The sequence below is a fragment of the Podarcis tiliguerta genome (genome assembly GCF_965153285.1).
Source record: "Podarcis tiliguerta genome assembly, chromosome: 2".
Classification (NCBI taxonomy): Eukaryota; Metazoa; Chordata; class Lepidosauria; order Squamata; family Lacertidae; genus Podarcis; species Podarcis tiliguerta.
In genome coordinates this window covers 19,302,811-19,320,053 of record NC_139535.1, presented here as the reverse complement: position 1 = coordinate 19,320,053, position 17,243 = coordinate 19,302,811, and the positions used below count along the sequence as shown (strand labels likewise).

Genomic DNA, 17,243 nt, shown 5'->3' with positions numbered 1-17,243 from the left:
TATAAATAAAATTTATTATAGCCTTGACTATAATAATGCAGTTCACGCAGGGCTGCCCTTGATAACAGTTCAGATGCGTTAAACTGGTACAAAATGCTGTGGCTTGTCTTGTGCAAGATAATCAGGACCAAATTACACCAGTGCCAGAAATAGCTCCAGATTGCCTTCCAATCTCTGTTTAAGGTCCTGGTCCTACCAAACCTAAGAGCCCGCTTTTACTCATTGCTCCATTATATCATTTAAGATAGATATGGAATACCATGTACAGCAGCAAACCAGGTCCAAGAAGGATGAGAAAAGGGGCACTCTCAGCAACTGCCCCTTAACTTTGGGGTTCTTTTCCCTTGAACGATCTCCAGATCTTGGGGGCTGTATGTTGAAAGGAGGGCTGAAATCTTGGGCTGTGTGCAACAAGGCACCCTGTCCCTTCAGCTTCACCTGGATTTTGCGTAAACAAAACCACACTTCATCGCCCAAGAACCCAGTGAGAGAGCATAACAGGCTGGTTTTCAAGTTAAGTATTTTATTATCAAAATTATTACATCTCTTGTGAAAGTTCAAATGTTACAGCACAGTGTACAACTCCACTTGAGGGCAGCGCTACAGCTCGCCCGCCTGCCCCCCAGACTTCCTGGTGGCTCCTTCCCAGCGACTGCGCATAGAACAGGCGCATCGCCTTTTGCCTGCTGATCTCCAGAACCATCGCTTGCAATGCTCACCCCCACGAGGCATGCTCAGCATGTCGGAAAGGGAAGCTGCAAAGCCCAGTGAAGCTGACACCCTTTGTTTTTATACAGTATTATAGGACTTGTCTTGTGGGTGACAAGTTCTATCCCCAACACGCTAACAGCCAGACACTTTTGAAGGAAAGGGTTCGTTTATTTCTTCTGCTCTGCTCTGATCAATTTTAAAAGTTTCCTCTAAGTCGAATGAAGACCTGATTTCAGTTGTGGATTAGAGAAACTTGTAACAGTCCTAATTATTATTATTATTTTTTTAAAAAAAGAAAGAAATGGGAGGGGGGGGGGGGAAAGACTGTGCATCTGAGAAATGAGGGAAGACATGCTCACAGCAATATCTTGTCCGAGAGGAAACGAGAAGGTCCTTGGCAGGACCAGGGTTAGACCTGCCTGATATTTTTGCTAACCTACTATGGTTATAACTGAATATAAAATTAGATAAATAAAAACGCACGCTTGACAGGTAAACAAGTGAGAAAAGCTGGCAACTGTATGGAATTTGACAGAGCATTTGGCGGGCCTGGTGTTGTTGCTCTTGGGCCTCAGGGGGAGGTAGCAGGCGTGTTCTCATGCACTCCATGATACTCTTGACCACAGCAGCAGCAATGCCACCAGACTGGGCACCTCGCTCATCACCCCCACCTAGAATGAGGGCAGGCGCCTAAAGCAAGCCACCGTCCATATTCCCCTTGCCACAGCACTGGAACGAACTGACCACACCCCTAGGCCACCCCCTCACTGGCAGCGAGATGCCAACTTCAGAGGCATAGTATGGACTTACCAGAGTGACTTTTTGCAGCAATGCCTGCACGCACACCCTGCCCTCTCTCTCTCTCACACACACACGCACACATGCACTCACACTGCTACCAGCCCCACCCCACGGCTCTTGCTTCTCTCCCACATATGCTCTTTATTTGCAACTGGAATGATCAGAATGGACTAAGCCCCCAACCCTCCCCGACCAGAATACTCTGGGAACCCAACCTTGCAGAGAGCACTTTGGGATTTAGATTAACGCCCCCCCTCCCCCCACATATCCCCATCTCCCCCTATTTATTTATTTGTCTGATTTGCACTGGTTTCATATTCAAGCTTTCCCTACCTGCCCAGGTGACTACAGCTAAGGGCACCGGCAGGAGACAGAGGCCATGCCACTCAGCACCGTTTGCTTTCTACAACGTACCCGGACACCAGGGAGATGCTTTTCTGCCAATGCTGCCGCCGCCGCCACTGCCTTCTCCTCCTTCCAAAGCCAGGGGGTGGCCGGCAGTGCTCTCTCTTGCCCAGGACACCCCAGAGCCCCAGCCTCTGGGCCCTTTGCTGTCCCGGCATGGCTCCCCCGCGAGCCACTGCCAGAAGGAACGGTGGGCTCTAGTCTGTCCTGCCCTAAGAAAAGCCGGTCTGAGTCTTTACGCCTGACCCTGCAAGCTGCTGCAGTCTGTATTGATTGATGCTGCCTCCTCCCCCTCGGTGGGAGTAGTGCTGCTGCGAGCTGGAAAGTGCTGCGGCTCTGGAGCTCTGGTACAGAGCAGGCTGCCCAGAGGCGGGAGGGTTGATAGTCCGCAAGTCTGACTGCGAGGGCCTGGAGGACGACGAGGAAGAAGACGACGAGGAAGTGGTGGTGGAGGAGGAGGAGGAAGGAGGGCAGCCGGCGGTTCCCACGCAGGGATGAGACCCTGTTTCAGAGGGGGGCAAACAGTCTACGGCTGCCGCCGTTTGGGCAGGGCTGGGAGCAGTGGCTACGGGGCAGCTCTTCTTCAAGACGCCACTGCCAGACGGCTGCTGGCTGCTATAATACCCAGAGTTCCCTGCAAACAGAGCCGAGGAGTCTGTGGCGACCGGAGGGGCAGAGGAAAGGGAGGGTTCTGAGGAGCCGAGGGGCGGAAGGTGCCCTGCTCTCTGGGACTGGGACCTGTAGCTGTAGCCAGGGGATGGCATGGGGTGTCCTCGGTACGGGGAGGCGCTCTGGAGGACGGTCTGCGACTCCGCCCGCGGGCTGTCCGACTGCAAGAGCTGCAAGGGAAAGAAGCAGGCATCACAAAACCGTCGTTCGGCATCCGGCTCTGCAACCCCGGTAAGAAAGGCTGGACCGTGCCCGAGTGCCAACTGCACGAGGTGTGTATTGCCTCACGTACCTGGTAGCTGTAACGCGAAGGACTATAAACGGCTGGTCCCTTGAGGGAAGGGTTGAGGGGGTCTGTCGAATCTCCTTCCGCAGCATCTGGAAGGCAGAGCAGAGAGGGTCTAGCAGCAGAAATACAGGTTGCTGGATTAGGAGGAACCAGCTACAGGTGAGCCCTGGTAGCAGGGACAGGTGTGAGAGAGACCCCCTGAAGAGCCCCAACTCTAGAAAAACTGAAAGGTAGGAAGGATTAGAATAAAACTAATAAAACCTCAATAGCTAGAGGAGCAACACTGAAGGCGCAGGGGGGGGGGGGAGAGAAAGACTCTCTTTCACAGAATCATGGCCTTATCTAGCCAATCCTCTTTCCTCTCTTCTGCCTTGGTCAGACCACACACTGTGTCCAGTTCTGGGTGCCCCAATTTAAGAAGGATATTGACAAGCTGGAATGTGTGCAGAGGAGGGCAACCAAGAGGATCAAGAGTCTGGAAACCAAGCCTTATGAGGAACGGTTGAGATAAAGAGGAGTCTGAGATACGATAATGTAAAGGTACCCCTGCCCGTATGGGCCAGTCTTGCCAGACTCTAGGGTTGTGCGCTCATCTCACTCTATAGGCCGGGAGCCAGCGCTGTCCGAAGACACTTCCAGGTCACGTGGCCAGCATGACAAGCTGCATCTGGCGAGCCAGCACAGCACACGGAAATGCCGTTTACCTTCCCGCTGGTAAGCGGTCCCTATTTATCTACTTGCACCTGGAGGTGCTTTCGAACTGCTAGGTTGGCAGGCGCTGGGACCGAGCAACGGGAGCACACCCCCCAGCGGGGATTCGAACCGCCGACCATGCGATAGCCACCTTCAAATATCTCAAGGGCTTCCACATGGAGGATAGAGCAAGCTTGTTTTCTTCTGCTCTGGAGGCTAGGGCCCAAACCAAGGGATTCAAATTACAAAGAAAGGAGATTCCAACTAAACATTGGGAAGAAATTTCTGGCGGTAAGAGCTGTTTGACACTGGATCAACATACTCATCCAGGAGGTGATGGACTCTCCTTCCTTGGAGGTTTTTAAGCAGAGGTCGGATGGGCATCTGTCATGGATGCTTCAGCTGAGATTCCTGCATGGCAGGAGGTTGGACTAGAAGACCCTTGGGGTCTCTTTGAACTCTTCAATTCTATGCCCGCCTAACCTCTTCTTGAATACCTCACTGTAAACACTTGTGTAAGTCAATCAGTAGAGCAAGAGAGAGACTTATAGCTGCATCCACAAGACAAAGCTAGCGAATGAATCTTAACTGCTTTGTTTGGAGTGATGTGAGCAGAAGTCCCGTAACTCACAGAGGGTCTTGGACTCCGTCCTTCCACAAGATCAGAGCCCTGCCTGTAGATTCAGCCCCAGCTGCTCGAGCTCCAAAGGCAGCTCCCCCCGCCCCCAGCGCATTCCCATTTACCTGCTTCTCTCTCCCCTAGGCTCTCCCGAGTGGGCGAGGGCTCTCCTCTCTGACACAACTTGGCGCTGCTGCGTAAAACCTTCTCCAGAATCCCACGGCCTTCTCGCAGCCGCTCCACCGAGGTGGGAACCATCCTATAGCAGGGCACAAAAGAGCGAGAATGGGAATGGCACCTCAGGACCCTTCAAGAGGTCTAAACAATTTCAAGCATCTCGTGGCAATGTTTTGTTGGGTTTTTTAAACAACAACTGTAGTTTATTATATTGAAAGGTTCCCCTGAGGTCTGGAGGGGTTTTGTTCATGTGCATTTCTACAATATGCGCAACCTGCAGCTTAAAGCTTGTGCACCTTGAGGCAAGTGCTGTTTAATTCTAGGGCAGAGTGGAGCTTGTCTCACAATGATGGCTAGAAAATATTCATTAGAGACAAATAACCATTTTAATCAAACGGTAACACTGCAGCCTATTTCTACAGTTTCGTTGGGGGAAACAGAAGGCAGTTAGCCTGGGATAGGAGTTCGAGGCATACACAGGATATTGTACGAGCAACCCAACCACTGCTGGAATGCTGCCACGGCTGCAGTGTTTATTAGGATGGTTTGCTCTGGGGCAGTAAAAATATAGCCAGAGATTTTACTTTGTGCTTTAGAGAGGTCTCCAATCGATACACAAATGAAGTTGTAATGCAGAAAACAAAGCTCTATTTCACCATGCTCTGCTCACCAAGGTAATTTGAAATGTTAAAATGCTCATTTTACACAGCTGGTATGGATTTTCTCTGCTTAGGACCACTTTAGTGAGAACTGGACTCGCTGAAAGGGCTCTGGGTAGGTCATTCGACTCTCAACTTTTTACTATAAGTAAAATCGCAACAATGGTGCCCAGCCTCCTTCACAAGGCAGTTGCAAGGAGTGTGAAAGAAGGCATGTACAGCATGTTCCACGCTGAAGCACGGCAGCCAGAATTTTACCCTTTTGGGTTTCATAATTATGTTTGCAACCCGCCCCCCCCCCCATTCCTGGCTTAACTCCAATGGGTACTTCCGCTCCAACTTTTACAGTACAATCAATGCTAGTACAGTGGTACCTCGGGTTAAGTACTTAATTCGTTCCGGAGGTCCGTTCTTAACCTGAAGCACCACTTTAGCTAATGGGGCTTCCTGCTGCTGCCGCACCGCCAGAGCACGATTTCTTTTCTCATCCTGAAACCAAGTTCTTAACCTGAAGCACTATTTCAGGGTTAGTGGAGTCTGTAACCTGAAGCATATGTAACCTGAGGTACCACTGTATTTCAAGTATTGAAATAAAAAAGCTTACGCGCTAGATCCCTCCCTCCCATTGAATCTGCTTATTTTATGTCTTTACAGTTAATTTGCAAAAATGAGCTAGACAGGTGGTCACATTTCAATGAGGAGATATATATATATATATATGGGTGGGGATGTGGAAGGAAGGAATGTACATATTTACTGCTGCTTTACTTTGGCTAGCAAGAGCTTCCTGCAGGGCAGGGTTAATAGGAGGAGGAGCCCATCTGTTTAGATTGCAAAAGCAGTTCCTTGGCAACTGAGAGAGATGGAAACTTCATTTCTTTTAAAATGAAAACTGTGTGCCAATATTGCAAAGCCCAGCAAATCTGTGGAGGCTCTTGTGTAAATATGGCTTGTGATTCGAAGTCACCGCCTGTCCCCAGTATAGCTGATGCAGCAGAAAAGGTCAGTTATCTGTACGCAAAGGTAGAGGAAGGTCCTCAGGAGGAAACGTAACAAGCTTGAGTGTACAGGACTCTAACCCCCCCCCCCCACTCTGAAACAGCTCTGCCCCACCACTGCCCGCTAGTTGCAAAGGGCAGAAAAGTTGGAACTCCGGAGCGCATGTAACACTGCAGATCTAACAAAGACCACAGTCTTTGGAATCACTGAACTCAGATGCTACTACAGTGATACCTCGGGTTACATACACTTCAGGTTACACATGCTTCAGGTTACAGACTCCACTAACCCAGAAATAGTACCTCGGATTAAGAACTTTGCTTCAGCATGAGAACCGTGCGGCAGCAGCGGGAGGCCCCATTAGCTAAAGTGGTGCTTCAGGTTAAGAACAGTTTCAGGTTAAGAACGGACCTCCAGAACGAATTAAGTACGTAACCAGAGTAGTGCTGCAACTTGCTTATAGAAGCAGTGTCAATATGTGGCAAGGTAAAAACAAAAATTTGGGAAGCCAAATTCTGTAAGTTCACTGACAGCAGAATAATGGCAATAACTTAACAGAACCTCTGAGTTCAGAGGCAACTGGACTCTGAATACCAGATGCTTGGGACGCGTAAGAGAAAAGGGCTGTTGTTTTCTGATCTCCTTGAAAGTTTCCTGAAATTACCTGGCAGGCCACTGCTGGAAACAATGCTGGACAGGCCTTTGCTTGAATCCAGCAGGGTGGCTCTTTGCGGACTGCAGCCCACAGTAAGGGAGAGCTGTGGAAAGTGCTCTCTCTGTGCTGAAAGTTCGCTATCGATGTTATCATCCTCCCCTTTAAGACCAAAGTGAGGCAAGGCACGGCACAGGGCATAAACATTTTTATCTCTTCTCATCTTGTCAGGGAGGAACTCCTAGAAACAACACGTGTCTCTGCCATAGTTTGCTTCCCGAGACTCACCATCTACTGCTGATGCTGTCCTGGGATTTGCTGTGCGTGGTCCCCCGTGGTTCTGGTGGGCTGACTTCCTCCAGGTGAGACGAAGAAGAATGAGAGGGGGAGAAGCCATGCTGGGGAGAAGACAGGGTGTGGGCCCCCGAGCCCTGCACGAGGCCAGCAGCATCCACATCTGCCCCCGAGCAGCTGACACTCAGCCGGGTAGGTGTCCCTGTGCATCGAGAGGAATCCCCTCCCTCCTTGGCTTCTTGCTTTCGTTTGCGGTACTCCAGAAGGGATACCTAGGAGATAAAAGGCTATCATCAGCTTCAGGCAGGTGACATGACTCAACACCCGTGCGTGTGTGCATTAAAGGTAAAGGTACCCCTGCCCGTACGGGCCAGTCTTGACAGACTCTAGGGTTGTGCGCCCATCTCACTCAAGAGGCCGGGGGCCAGCGCTGTCCGAAGACACTTCCGGGTCACGTGGCCAGCGTGACATCGCTGCTCTGGCGAGCCAGAGCTGCACACGGAACGCCGTTTACCTTCCCGCTAGTAAGCGGTCCCTATTTATCTACTGGCCCCCGGGGGTGCTTTCGAACTGCTAGGTTGGCAGGCGCTGGGACCGAGCAACGGGAGCGCACCCCGCTGCGGGGATTCGAACCGCCAACCTTTCGATCGGCAAGCCCTAGGCGCTGAGGCTTTTACCCACAGCGCCACCCGCGTCCCATACGTGCATGTGTGCGTCCCATGTGTGCATACGTGCGCTTAAAAGGCACCTGCTGCAATGCCCTGTGGGCTACATGGGTTTTGTGCTGGTGCAAGGAAGCTGCTCTCCAGCCTATGGCCAGCAGGAAACCTAAAGCCAGACCTCCGGGTCACACAGAATCGAGCACAACGTAAAGCGGAGATAAGAACCACCCTCTAAGAACAGACTCCACACCCTGTTGCCTCCAGGGAACGTGATGTCTGCTTTCATCCTGTTGTCACCAAAGAAAGATGCGTCAGCTGCTAACGCTACCAAGAAATGGAGAGTCTGCATGTCTCTCAGCAGGCTCCAGGCTGCCTCCTCTTGTACGATTTCCCAGCATGCACACACACAGACACCCCGGGCAGGCCCTCCTTTCTGCCTCGAGTGACTGTGCTTGTGTTACTCATGTCGGATACTTGCCTTTTTCCTCTGCGGAGGGTTCTGGGGTGTGGATTTAACGCCTTCGCAGGTTTTCTCGCCGCAGGGGGGCAAGGGTCCGTGCGCGGCTTCTTTCAGAAGCGCCTGCTCGTGCCTGCCAAAGTATCCCTCCGCAGGGGAACTGCAGCAGCCCCTGTCTGGATTCAGAAGCTTCCCGTCGGCCATCTGCGGAGACTCCCGTAACAATCCGTCTGCCCGAGGCATAGCATTCAGAGGGGAGAAGGCATACATCAAGTTAAACTCTGTCCGAAAAGCCTGGTCGGAACTTCGTAGCAGCGCCTGGGCTTCTCCACTCTTTCCTGGGAAGCTGGTCTCCAAGGGCTGGGATGCCAGGTCAGAATGCCCCGGAGTGAGCAAGGAGGGTTTCTCTGGACAGCTGTTAGTGCCGGCATCCAGGAATCCTGCTTTCTGTAGGTCAAGGTCCGTCCTAAGGCAGAGCTGGAAGGACCAACAAAGGGGGTGTGGGGGCGGGCGAGGGAGAGGATATCAGACAGGGTAGAGAAGCAGGTGAAAGGGGCAGACAAGAGAAAGACACTTTTAATTCAGGAAAGACCCCCTTTCCCACGGACAGCACATATACGGCTTTCTCACTCTTTGTTCCCAGTCTTTTGCTCTCCGCTCTGCCTGGGTTTTTTCTCCCCCCTAGCTGCATAGTCGCTCTCTTCCTCTGCGGAATTTCTGGAGGCAAATTAAATTTGCAGGGTCCCTCCCCCTCGTGGATGGTGATGTTGGCGGGCTCAAATGAGCCTCGGTGTGTTTTCAAGGTCACTATTTAACATATAACGTCACAACCATTTCAATAAAAGGTGAAGAATCAAGGAAAACTTCAAGGCACCACACACCAGGTACTCTTATCCACCAACCTCTTTGTTGAAAAGCTAGTCACAAGCACACTTTGCAAGCACGCTTCACGGCATTCAGAAATCTCTGAAGAAGAGAACTGACAAGCACACGTGACAGAATCTAGGCTTCGCAGGATGGCACGCAAGCCACGGGCAGAATCCTGGGTTAACAGGTTTCCAATTATTACAAGGCCCTTAAAAAAGTGTGGGTGGTGGCTGCATCAAAAGGCAATTGGGAGAGGAGCTGCCCATTCAATGGGGACGAATCTTTAGCACCCTGCACTGCTCCCAAACTTTCCTCTGCCCCCAATAACTCCCATCCCTGTCCAAGCTGTCAAGGATTTAAAAAGCCTCGGTACTCTGATCAAAATAAGACCAACGAACATAAACCATACTGCATAGCTCATTCCTGCTCTGCAACTTAGAAAACTTGTTGACAGTGCACTGCCTACCTCAAGCTTTGCAGATATGTCCATTATTAGCTTCTATCCCTTTTATGTTATCTTGAATTTTTGCCATGGTGGTGTTTAGATACAGCACCCCAACATTATGCTTGCAGGCTGACCACCTAAACTGAAATGGGGGTATAACCCCACTCTACAAAGTGCTGCTTCTCCGTTTTGATAGGCTGGAGGTGGGAGGGTTACAAAACAAAGCTCTCTTGTCCCGCTGCCTTGGAGTGAAAGCAGACAAACCTAAGAGCGGCGTCGCACCCCTTTCCTTCACAAAGATCCATCTCTAGGCAAGGAAAGGTGTGCATGTTTGTGTGTACTGTAATGCACAAAATGCTGTGTGGGTGCAAATACATACACCAGACAAGATGTGCGTGGCAGATTTAGGGCACTGGGGGGGAGTACAAATGCATAAAGGCATGAAGGCACCCATAAGCCTCTGCCGGAATCCTATGACCTGCAGTCTTCAATCCATTTTGCTCTTCACGACGGAGGACAGACTGTTGTGTCTAATGCTTTGGAAAGTCCAGGCACTTTTTGGCTATCCGGGAGGGCAGCCGTCAGTGAGCAACTCCCCAGTTTGATACTTGTTTGAGACATTCAGGTTGAGGGCTGTTGGCCTTTTGCAGTTCCAGACTGGCTTTGGCACCCGGCACACTGTTTTAACTAGATTTCTGGGAAGCTAGACCTAAGTTTCCAGTCCTCTTTCAGAATCTGTCCCTCCCTTCTCATTCTTGGGCTCTATGTTCCGCTACTCATGCATTTGTTTTATAAAAGTGTTACAGTGGTGCCCCGCAAGACGAATGCCTCGCAAGACGGAAAACCCGCAAGACGAAAGGGTTTTCCGTCTGCAGAGGCACTTCGCAAGACGAATTTCCCTATGGGCTTGCTTCGCAAGACGAAAAATGGCGGAAAAAATTGATTATTTTTTTTTGTTCCAAAACCCCTTATTCTGAATCGCTAAGCTGCTAAAAGCATTTTAGCAGCAAAACCGCTAACCCCCCCCTTAAAAAGCCGTTTTTAGCCCTTAAAATGTCAATAGCGCTAATAGCGCTACTCCGTCAATGGGCTTGCTTCGCAAGACGAAAAAACCGCAAGACGAAAAGACTCCCGGAACGGATTCTTTTCGTCTTGCGAGGCACCACTGTACATTGCTTTTCGGTGGAAGCCATGCATCAAAACAGTTTGTTATAAAACAATCATGGCCTGAAAACAAAAACAGAACAAATCCTGCCAGAAAATGATCTCTAGGTCTGTACAACCACATAGCCATCCTTGCCCTCTTAGGAGCCATATCGCTCCCTGGCCTCAGACTCCAAACTCCACCAGACAAAACAATTAACTTTGCATTATGCTTATCGAGTTGCACAATTGAATCTGACCGCAGAGTTTGTATCTTGAAGAATGTGGACTTTTGGCACAAAGCAGGAGCAGGACTGTCTATGCTGCAATGGATTAAGAAGATGGGTTCAATAAAACATACAGCACAGTGGTTGCAAGGCCCAGGGCCAGCCACCAAAAATTAAAAGAGTCTGATTCATTTTCTCCTCTCCCTTCCCTTCTCTCTCTCTCTCTCTCTCTCTCCCCCCCCCACTCCACAGGAAATGCTACTTCAGAAGAATTAACTGGAAAGTGGTTGGCATTTTCCCTTCGTTCACCACTCAATTCTCAACTTCAACAACAAAGGAATCTGACTTGACTAGCCCCTTCTTCCCCACCCACTGCTTCCCCTATCCCTCCTCCCTCCAATTGTGTACACACACACACACACACACACACACGCTCACCACGCAAACTACACACCCTCTCCGCCTCCAATTGAGATGGTGTGATAACTACCTCGGGCGACAGGGACTCGGGCCTATGCGCAGGGGAACTCTCAGGGGAGGATACGTTCTAGGAGGGAAAAGCATCTTGTTATTCATCTAATTTTACAAGTCAAGAAGCAAAATAAAATGAAGTAAAAAATAAAGAAAAGAAACAAGCATAGAGGTTAGCCACAACTATTTGCGGGGGGTGGGGGGAAGGATAAGAGACTATCAAGGGGGTGGCCTCATCACTTAGGGGGAAGTGAACACATTACATGGATTTTAGAGTAGAAAAAAAACAGGATGGAGTTACTGTGTCTCATGCTACAACTTTAGTATCCGGATGAAAGGACAGCGCAGAAACCGGAGATCATTCCATTGCCTTGTGTTCCGAGGATGCCTGGCCAACCAGCCACACCTCACGAACCCCATCACTCGGATGAGAGCTGGCGTATCACTCTCCACCCACAATGCCTTGCTTTCAGACTGGACTAAAAGGTGAAGGCATCATGTAGAAAATCCTCAGCCGGCTGCTCCTTGAGATACAGTGGGTATGAAATTATGGTACTAGCTCCTTGAGGGAAGGTGGGCATGAAGCATGGGAGATGCTTCCATACCTGGAATTGAAACGTTGCATGAAAGCATCTCTCTCTTCCTTCATAAACCTAGGGTCCTTCCTGAGGTATGCAGTGCTGGAAAGCATGAGCTGCAGGAGGAGACCCGACCCCCTCAGAATCTGCTGGGTTATGCTGGCCGGAGAGCCACATTTGGTTGGGGCAAAAAGAGCAGCGACACATGGCAGAACCCCTTTATTAAGCTGATGTCGCCATGCCATAAATCCTTTTACCAAGAAAGTCACTTTGGGTCTCTCTCTCTCTCTCAAAAACCCCCCACCAAAAACTGATTAAATATTGAGCTTCTGAACACTTCAAAGGTAAGACAGCTTCAGATCTCTAAGTGCAGAAGCCCATGAGACACAGACCCACAATAAGTACTTTTACCTAAACTACCCTTCCCCACCCCAGGGCTCCTCCAATGCTTTGGACAATAACTCCTAGGCTGATGGCATATGTAGTTCAAACATCGAGAGCACGTGGAATTGAGAAAGACTGGTTCAACTCTAAACCACATAAGCACAGTGAAATATGTTCTTGGGCAGGGGTTCCCAAACTTGGGTCTCCAGCTGTTTTGGACTACAGTTCCCATCATCCCTGACCAATGGTCCTGCTAGCTAGGGATGTTGGGAGTTGCAGTTCAACAACAGCTGAATTCCCAAGCTTGGGAAATTAATAATAATAATAACAATAATAATAATAATAATAATGTTATTATTAATACCCTGCCCATCTGGCTGGGTTTCCCCAGCCACTCCGGGCGGCTCCCAAGCGAATGTTAAAAACACAATACAGCATTAAACATTAAAAACTTCCCTAAACAGGGCTGCCTTCAGATGTCCTTTAAAAGTAAGTTAGTTGCTTATTTCCTCAACATCTGCTGGGAGGGCGTTCCATAGGGCAGGTGCCACTACTGAGAAGGCCCTCTGCCTGGTTCCCTGTAACCTCACTTCTCGCAGTGAGGGAACCTCCAGAAGGCCCTCGGCGCTTTGGGCTATTTTTTATTGTGTTTGTTTTTGTGTGGTTGAGGGGTAACTTTTTTTTGGTAACTTTTTATAGCTTCACCGTTGATTGCTGCTCAAACTGCTTTGAACTATTTCTGGCTGCTGTTTAACAATGCACTATTATTTAACTTGCTTCTTCCTTTTTTAAAAAGACAATTATGGATCGGGCAGAAATGCAGCAGGAAATAATTTAAAGGAAACATAAATAACGTGTCATGAATGAGTGGAATGGTGTGAAAAGGGGAAGCCTCAACACAGGGGAACTGGGGAGAATGGGTGGTAGAAACTTTAACACATTGAAAGGTTCCTTCCCTGAAACACACATAAAGAGGGGCAGGTGGGCAGAAAACTCAGTCATACAGCAGCAGAAGCCGCTCACTTTCTTACACGGGGCAGAAACCTTTGAAGTCCGACTGAAGTTTGCTATGACCAACACTCCTTAAGTGCCGCTTCAAATCAGGAGTGCAAATTGGGACCAACGTCCAGTCTCAAGATACAAAGTCCTAGTGACATCCCATGCCACTGTCTCACTAAGACTGGTGCAGCTAAGGCCACTCAAGTTTCTGTGGCTTCTGGCAACACCACGATTCTGCATTTCCCCCCAGCCCAACGAGTCCTGTCTCTGTTTCCGTGCAGAACTGGAAGTGGCCTAACTGTGCAAGAGCCCACGAGACGGGCTGAATCCAAAGGCACTGGGAAAGTGATTGGGGATCTTGCCATTTGGATAGTAAGCAAAATTAATGATCAGGCACTGTATAATGACCAACCTACTTGCGCTCAAACAGCAGGGCCATAATCGCGGTGGTGGAAATGCTACAATTATATGGAAGTATAGAAAAGCCACAGGACACCAGCCACAGAATTCAGCTTAAGAATTTTTTTCTCTCTTTTTTTTTTTTCAAAGGAGCAACTATGGTTGCGAAGCTACACTTGAGAATATGTGGGCAATGCCTGATGGAATCTTAGGAGTCAGGGCTGCTGGTGAGCAAGATTTAAAGCGGCTTAAGAGTTGCCATCCCAGTCAGCAGAATAAATCCTCCTTGTAAACCACTTAGAGGTTATGTTACAATCAAGCAGTACATACATTTCGTTAAATAAAAAATAAACAGAAGTAGAATTCTGCAAAGAACGAGAAATCATGCAAAGGCTTCCGATATGCACCGTTTTAGAAGCTGCAGAATCTGGATTCCAACAGCCTGGGTTCTCTCGGTGCAATATCGTTTTCTTATGTGTACAGAAATGCACAGCCCAGACTCAAAGCCCATACAATTAGGCAGAAAGCTGAGAATAGCAGAAGACCGAGAGTCCAGAATCCCAAATTGTGGTCATCTCAACTTTCATAAGAATAGATGTTTCCAGGGAGATTTGCTAAGGGGCAGCAGCAGACCTAAAGAGTTTAGTGGCCCAATATTGAAAAACGGGAATGGGAAGCACCAACTCCACCCCAAGCACAAATATGGGACACAATAAAAAGTAAGAAAACAGGGTGCTTCAGAATGAAAGCACTGGCATGTGCTTGTCATGAGGGAAACTGCAAAACAGAGGCTACCTGCATGACTCACACCTGCTTACAGAAGTTTTGAAAGGGGGAGGCAAATGGCTGTAAGAAGAACAGGAAACACATCATGCAGATGGGGAATTCTGGGGATGCAAAACAGCTAATGTTCTCCAAAGCTTAGAGTTTGCTAAGAGGTGAATGCAGGAGAGCAGCAGCCCAGAAGCTGACAGCATCTTTGGATGCTACTGGGGTGGGGAAGCTGAGATTAAATGAATCAGAGGGCAGGGAATAGTGTTTCTGGTAACCTGTAACCCTTTGCACAATCTAGTATCCATCTACTGTGCATAACAATAAAGGAGAATAGGGACTTTATAATCTGAGAGGTGCCAGATTCTCGGAATACACAGGATTCTTTAAAAAACCTATCTGCTCATTTCTTAGGTCTACCTGTGTTTTTCCAAGGAGTTTTGATGCATACATCCTAGGTCTGCAGGGCAAGCTGCCACCCTGACCCCCAACTTACCTCAAACTGTAGTGGAGTATTACAACGACTAGCAGCCAAGGAGGGAATTGGTGAGAAGATCACACCGCAGCTACTTCGACATTCCTCCTCTCCTGGCATAGATGAGGAGGACGTGGTGAGGTGTGGGCTCAGCGCATCTGGAACCGAGGGGTCAGGAAGTGGGGGAGTGACTGGAGAAAGCGGTCTCAATAACTTGGTAACACTCTGCTCCATTAGATAGCGAGACTTCCACTTCTTCAGGGGGCTCAGGAAATCTGAAAGGCAACACAGAATCCAGGTAGTGACTCTACCATTACAAAGCCCCAATCTACACTCATCATCTACTCCCCCGACACGAATCTTTAAATTTTTGACTGGTTCTTGCCATACTGACAACTCTTCAGCTCTCTCTCTCTCTCTCTAAAAAAGAACCCTTCTTTTCTCCAAAGAGGAGCACTACCAAAACAGGGGAAGGTAAGAAAGGGGGGCAATTTCAGGACTCAAGGGATAAAAAAAGGGTCCAAACCAAAAGCATCCGACAAGCTAATAAAAACACCTGTTAAGGTCTAGGTTGTCCAAAATCTAAGCCTCTCTACATCACCTCCATACATCTCCACCAACACAGCAGTATGCACCTTGCCAAAAGACAGGGTCGTGGCCCAGAAAGTGATAACCCAAGCCTCTCCCTCTTCCACTCAGCCGCATCACTTCCTTGTGAAGCTTCCTTTCATTTACCTGCAGTCTTCCTGAGCTAGGAATGGTGCATCTTCCTTGCACTCATTAGGCTGATGGGTAATCTGGCAAGGATTCAAGACAAGTCGGAACAAGAACTAGTCCTTGCAGGAAACATCCAGTAATGCCCACAAGTCCCCCTATTAAGTTTCCTGTTGACAACATCCAGGCCTCCCTCTCTGCACTCTTTACTGTCCCCAATGCTTTCAAATCAATCCTCTAAGTACAGTAAAAGGGTTATTCTGCTCTATTATCTCTATCCTCAGACACCAAGCAATCTTCATCGATGAGTCCTTGTTAATTTTATTTTGTCAAATTCCACTACCCGTGCAGCAGCAAGTCTCCTGCTAGGGTAGAGACCAGCTACTGATGGCAAGACCAAAAGAGAACTTTGAAGCCCCCACTTTCCTTCAACTGGAGTGTTTTGCATCTGCACACACAAGCTAATCTCTCTTTCTCAATAGACCAAGGCTTCTTTCGCCCACTCATGCAGTTGGATAACTTCAAACACTTTTCCCAGCTGCAAAGTAGCTGCTCATCAGTAAGCCACCCCTCACACTATCAGTAGAACGTCTAAAGCAGGGCAGGCAGCCTTTTTTCTGCTGGGGGTCACGTGCCCTGGAGGGTAATCTGCTGGAGTCACATACAGTGGTACCTCGGGTTACAGACGCTTCAGGTTACAGACTCAGAACTAGTACCTCTGGTTAAGAACTTTACTTCAGGATGAGAACAGAAATCGCATGGTGGCAGTGGGAAGGCACCATTAGCTAGTGTGGTACCTCAGTTTAAGAACAGTTTCAGGTTAAGAATGGACCTCCAGAACGAATTAAGTTCTTAACCCAAGGTACCACTGTATTGGTGGTGGCTGGAGCCTGAGCCAAAAGTGAGAGTGGGGTCAGAGGTCAAGGTGTCCACTCTACTCCTCTTTCTTTCCTTGCCACACAAATGGAATCAGGCCAAATGGAATCTGGCTCAGAGCTGCAGGCAGCCCACCTGCATCCCAAAGGGAACCTCTATTAGCCGATGTTCCATCGACAGGCATCAATCCTGTTGGCCAAAAAACCACAGTTGCATTCTAACCAGTGAGAGCCAATTATTCCAAGGGAAGTAGGGCTGCTCCACTGTTTCCATCCATCTACTGATAAGATTATGCTCTACCCTTCAACACACAATGCAAACCTTTGCCTAACAGCAGCCACGGTATAGTTGTAGGTGGATAGTGGGAGGTCATTTGCTGGTAGATTAGATCCCCAACCCCACAACTATTGATTTCACTAGCTGCTGCAAGCACTCTTGAGTTGTTCCCCCAAGATGCTGACTGGCATATGTGAGCTGTCCCTTGCATAAGCATCTTGTACACAGCCCCCCCCCCGCCCAATTTCCCTTCCTTCTCAAGCCACGACAGCACCTCTCTTCTCTCCCGCCACCCTATTAACAAGGGCGCTGCATAGGCCTGCCCTTCCCAGCACTGCTTTACGTCCTGCGACAGAACTTAATCTGACTTGCAAGAAACCCTCAAAAGCCAAATGATTTCGTGGTCCTAAGAAATGCCACTGGACAACTTTTAACTCAAAGAATCCAACCCATAGAAGCCTCTTAGAAAGATCACCAGAGAGCCTTTTTCTGCCCCCCCCCGCCTCTCGCTTAAAATTGCAATTTGCCCAT

General features: G+C 49.0%; 1 protein-coding gene and 1 long non-coding RNA gene across 9 annotated transcripts in view; one reads left to right on the top strand and one right to left on the bottom strand.

Moving 5' to 3' along the window:
- Positions 1-506: 506 nt before the first annotated feature.
- The window catches only part of SETD5 (SET domain containing 5), a 65,066-nt gene continuing 48,329 nt past the window's right edge, over positions 507-17,243 (bottom strand). For 5 of the 8 annotated variants that reach the window (XM_083424616.1, XM_083424612.1, XM_083424615.1 and 2 more), the window contains 7 exons: positions 14,868-15,121; positions 11,260-11,316; positions 8,109-8,564; positions 6,963-7,240; positions 4,313-4,446; positions 2,879-2,964; positions 507-2,756 (listed from right to left, as the gene is read on the bottom strand). In XM_083424616.1, the coding sequence (XP_083280742.1) occupies positions 2,130-2,756; positions 2,879-2,964; positions 4,313-4,446; positions 6,963-7,240; positions 8,109-8,564; positions 11,260-11,316; positions 14,868-15,121 (1,892 nt within the window). In that variant the 3' untranslated portion in view covers positions 507-2,129. The remainder of the gene's footprint in view (positions 2,757-2,878; positions 2,965-4,312; positions 4,447-6,962; positions 7,241-8,108; positions 8,565-11,259; positions 11,317-14,867; positions 15,122-17,243) is intronic. The other 3 variants (XM_083424613.1, XM_083424619.1, XM_083424618.1) reach the window with 1 other exon arrangement.
- LOC310671182 overlaps positions 15,131-17,243 on the top strand; it is a 361,314-nt gene continuing 359,201 nt past the window's right edge. Inside the window, exon 1 of the long non-coding RNA XR_014507870.1 lies at positions 15,131-16,430. This is a non-coding gene — a long non-coding RNA (uncharacterized lncRNA). The remainder of the gene's footprint in view (positions 16,431-17,243) is intronic.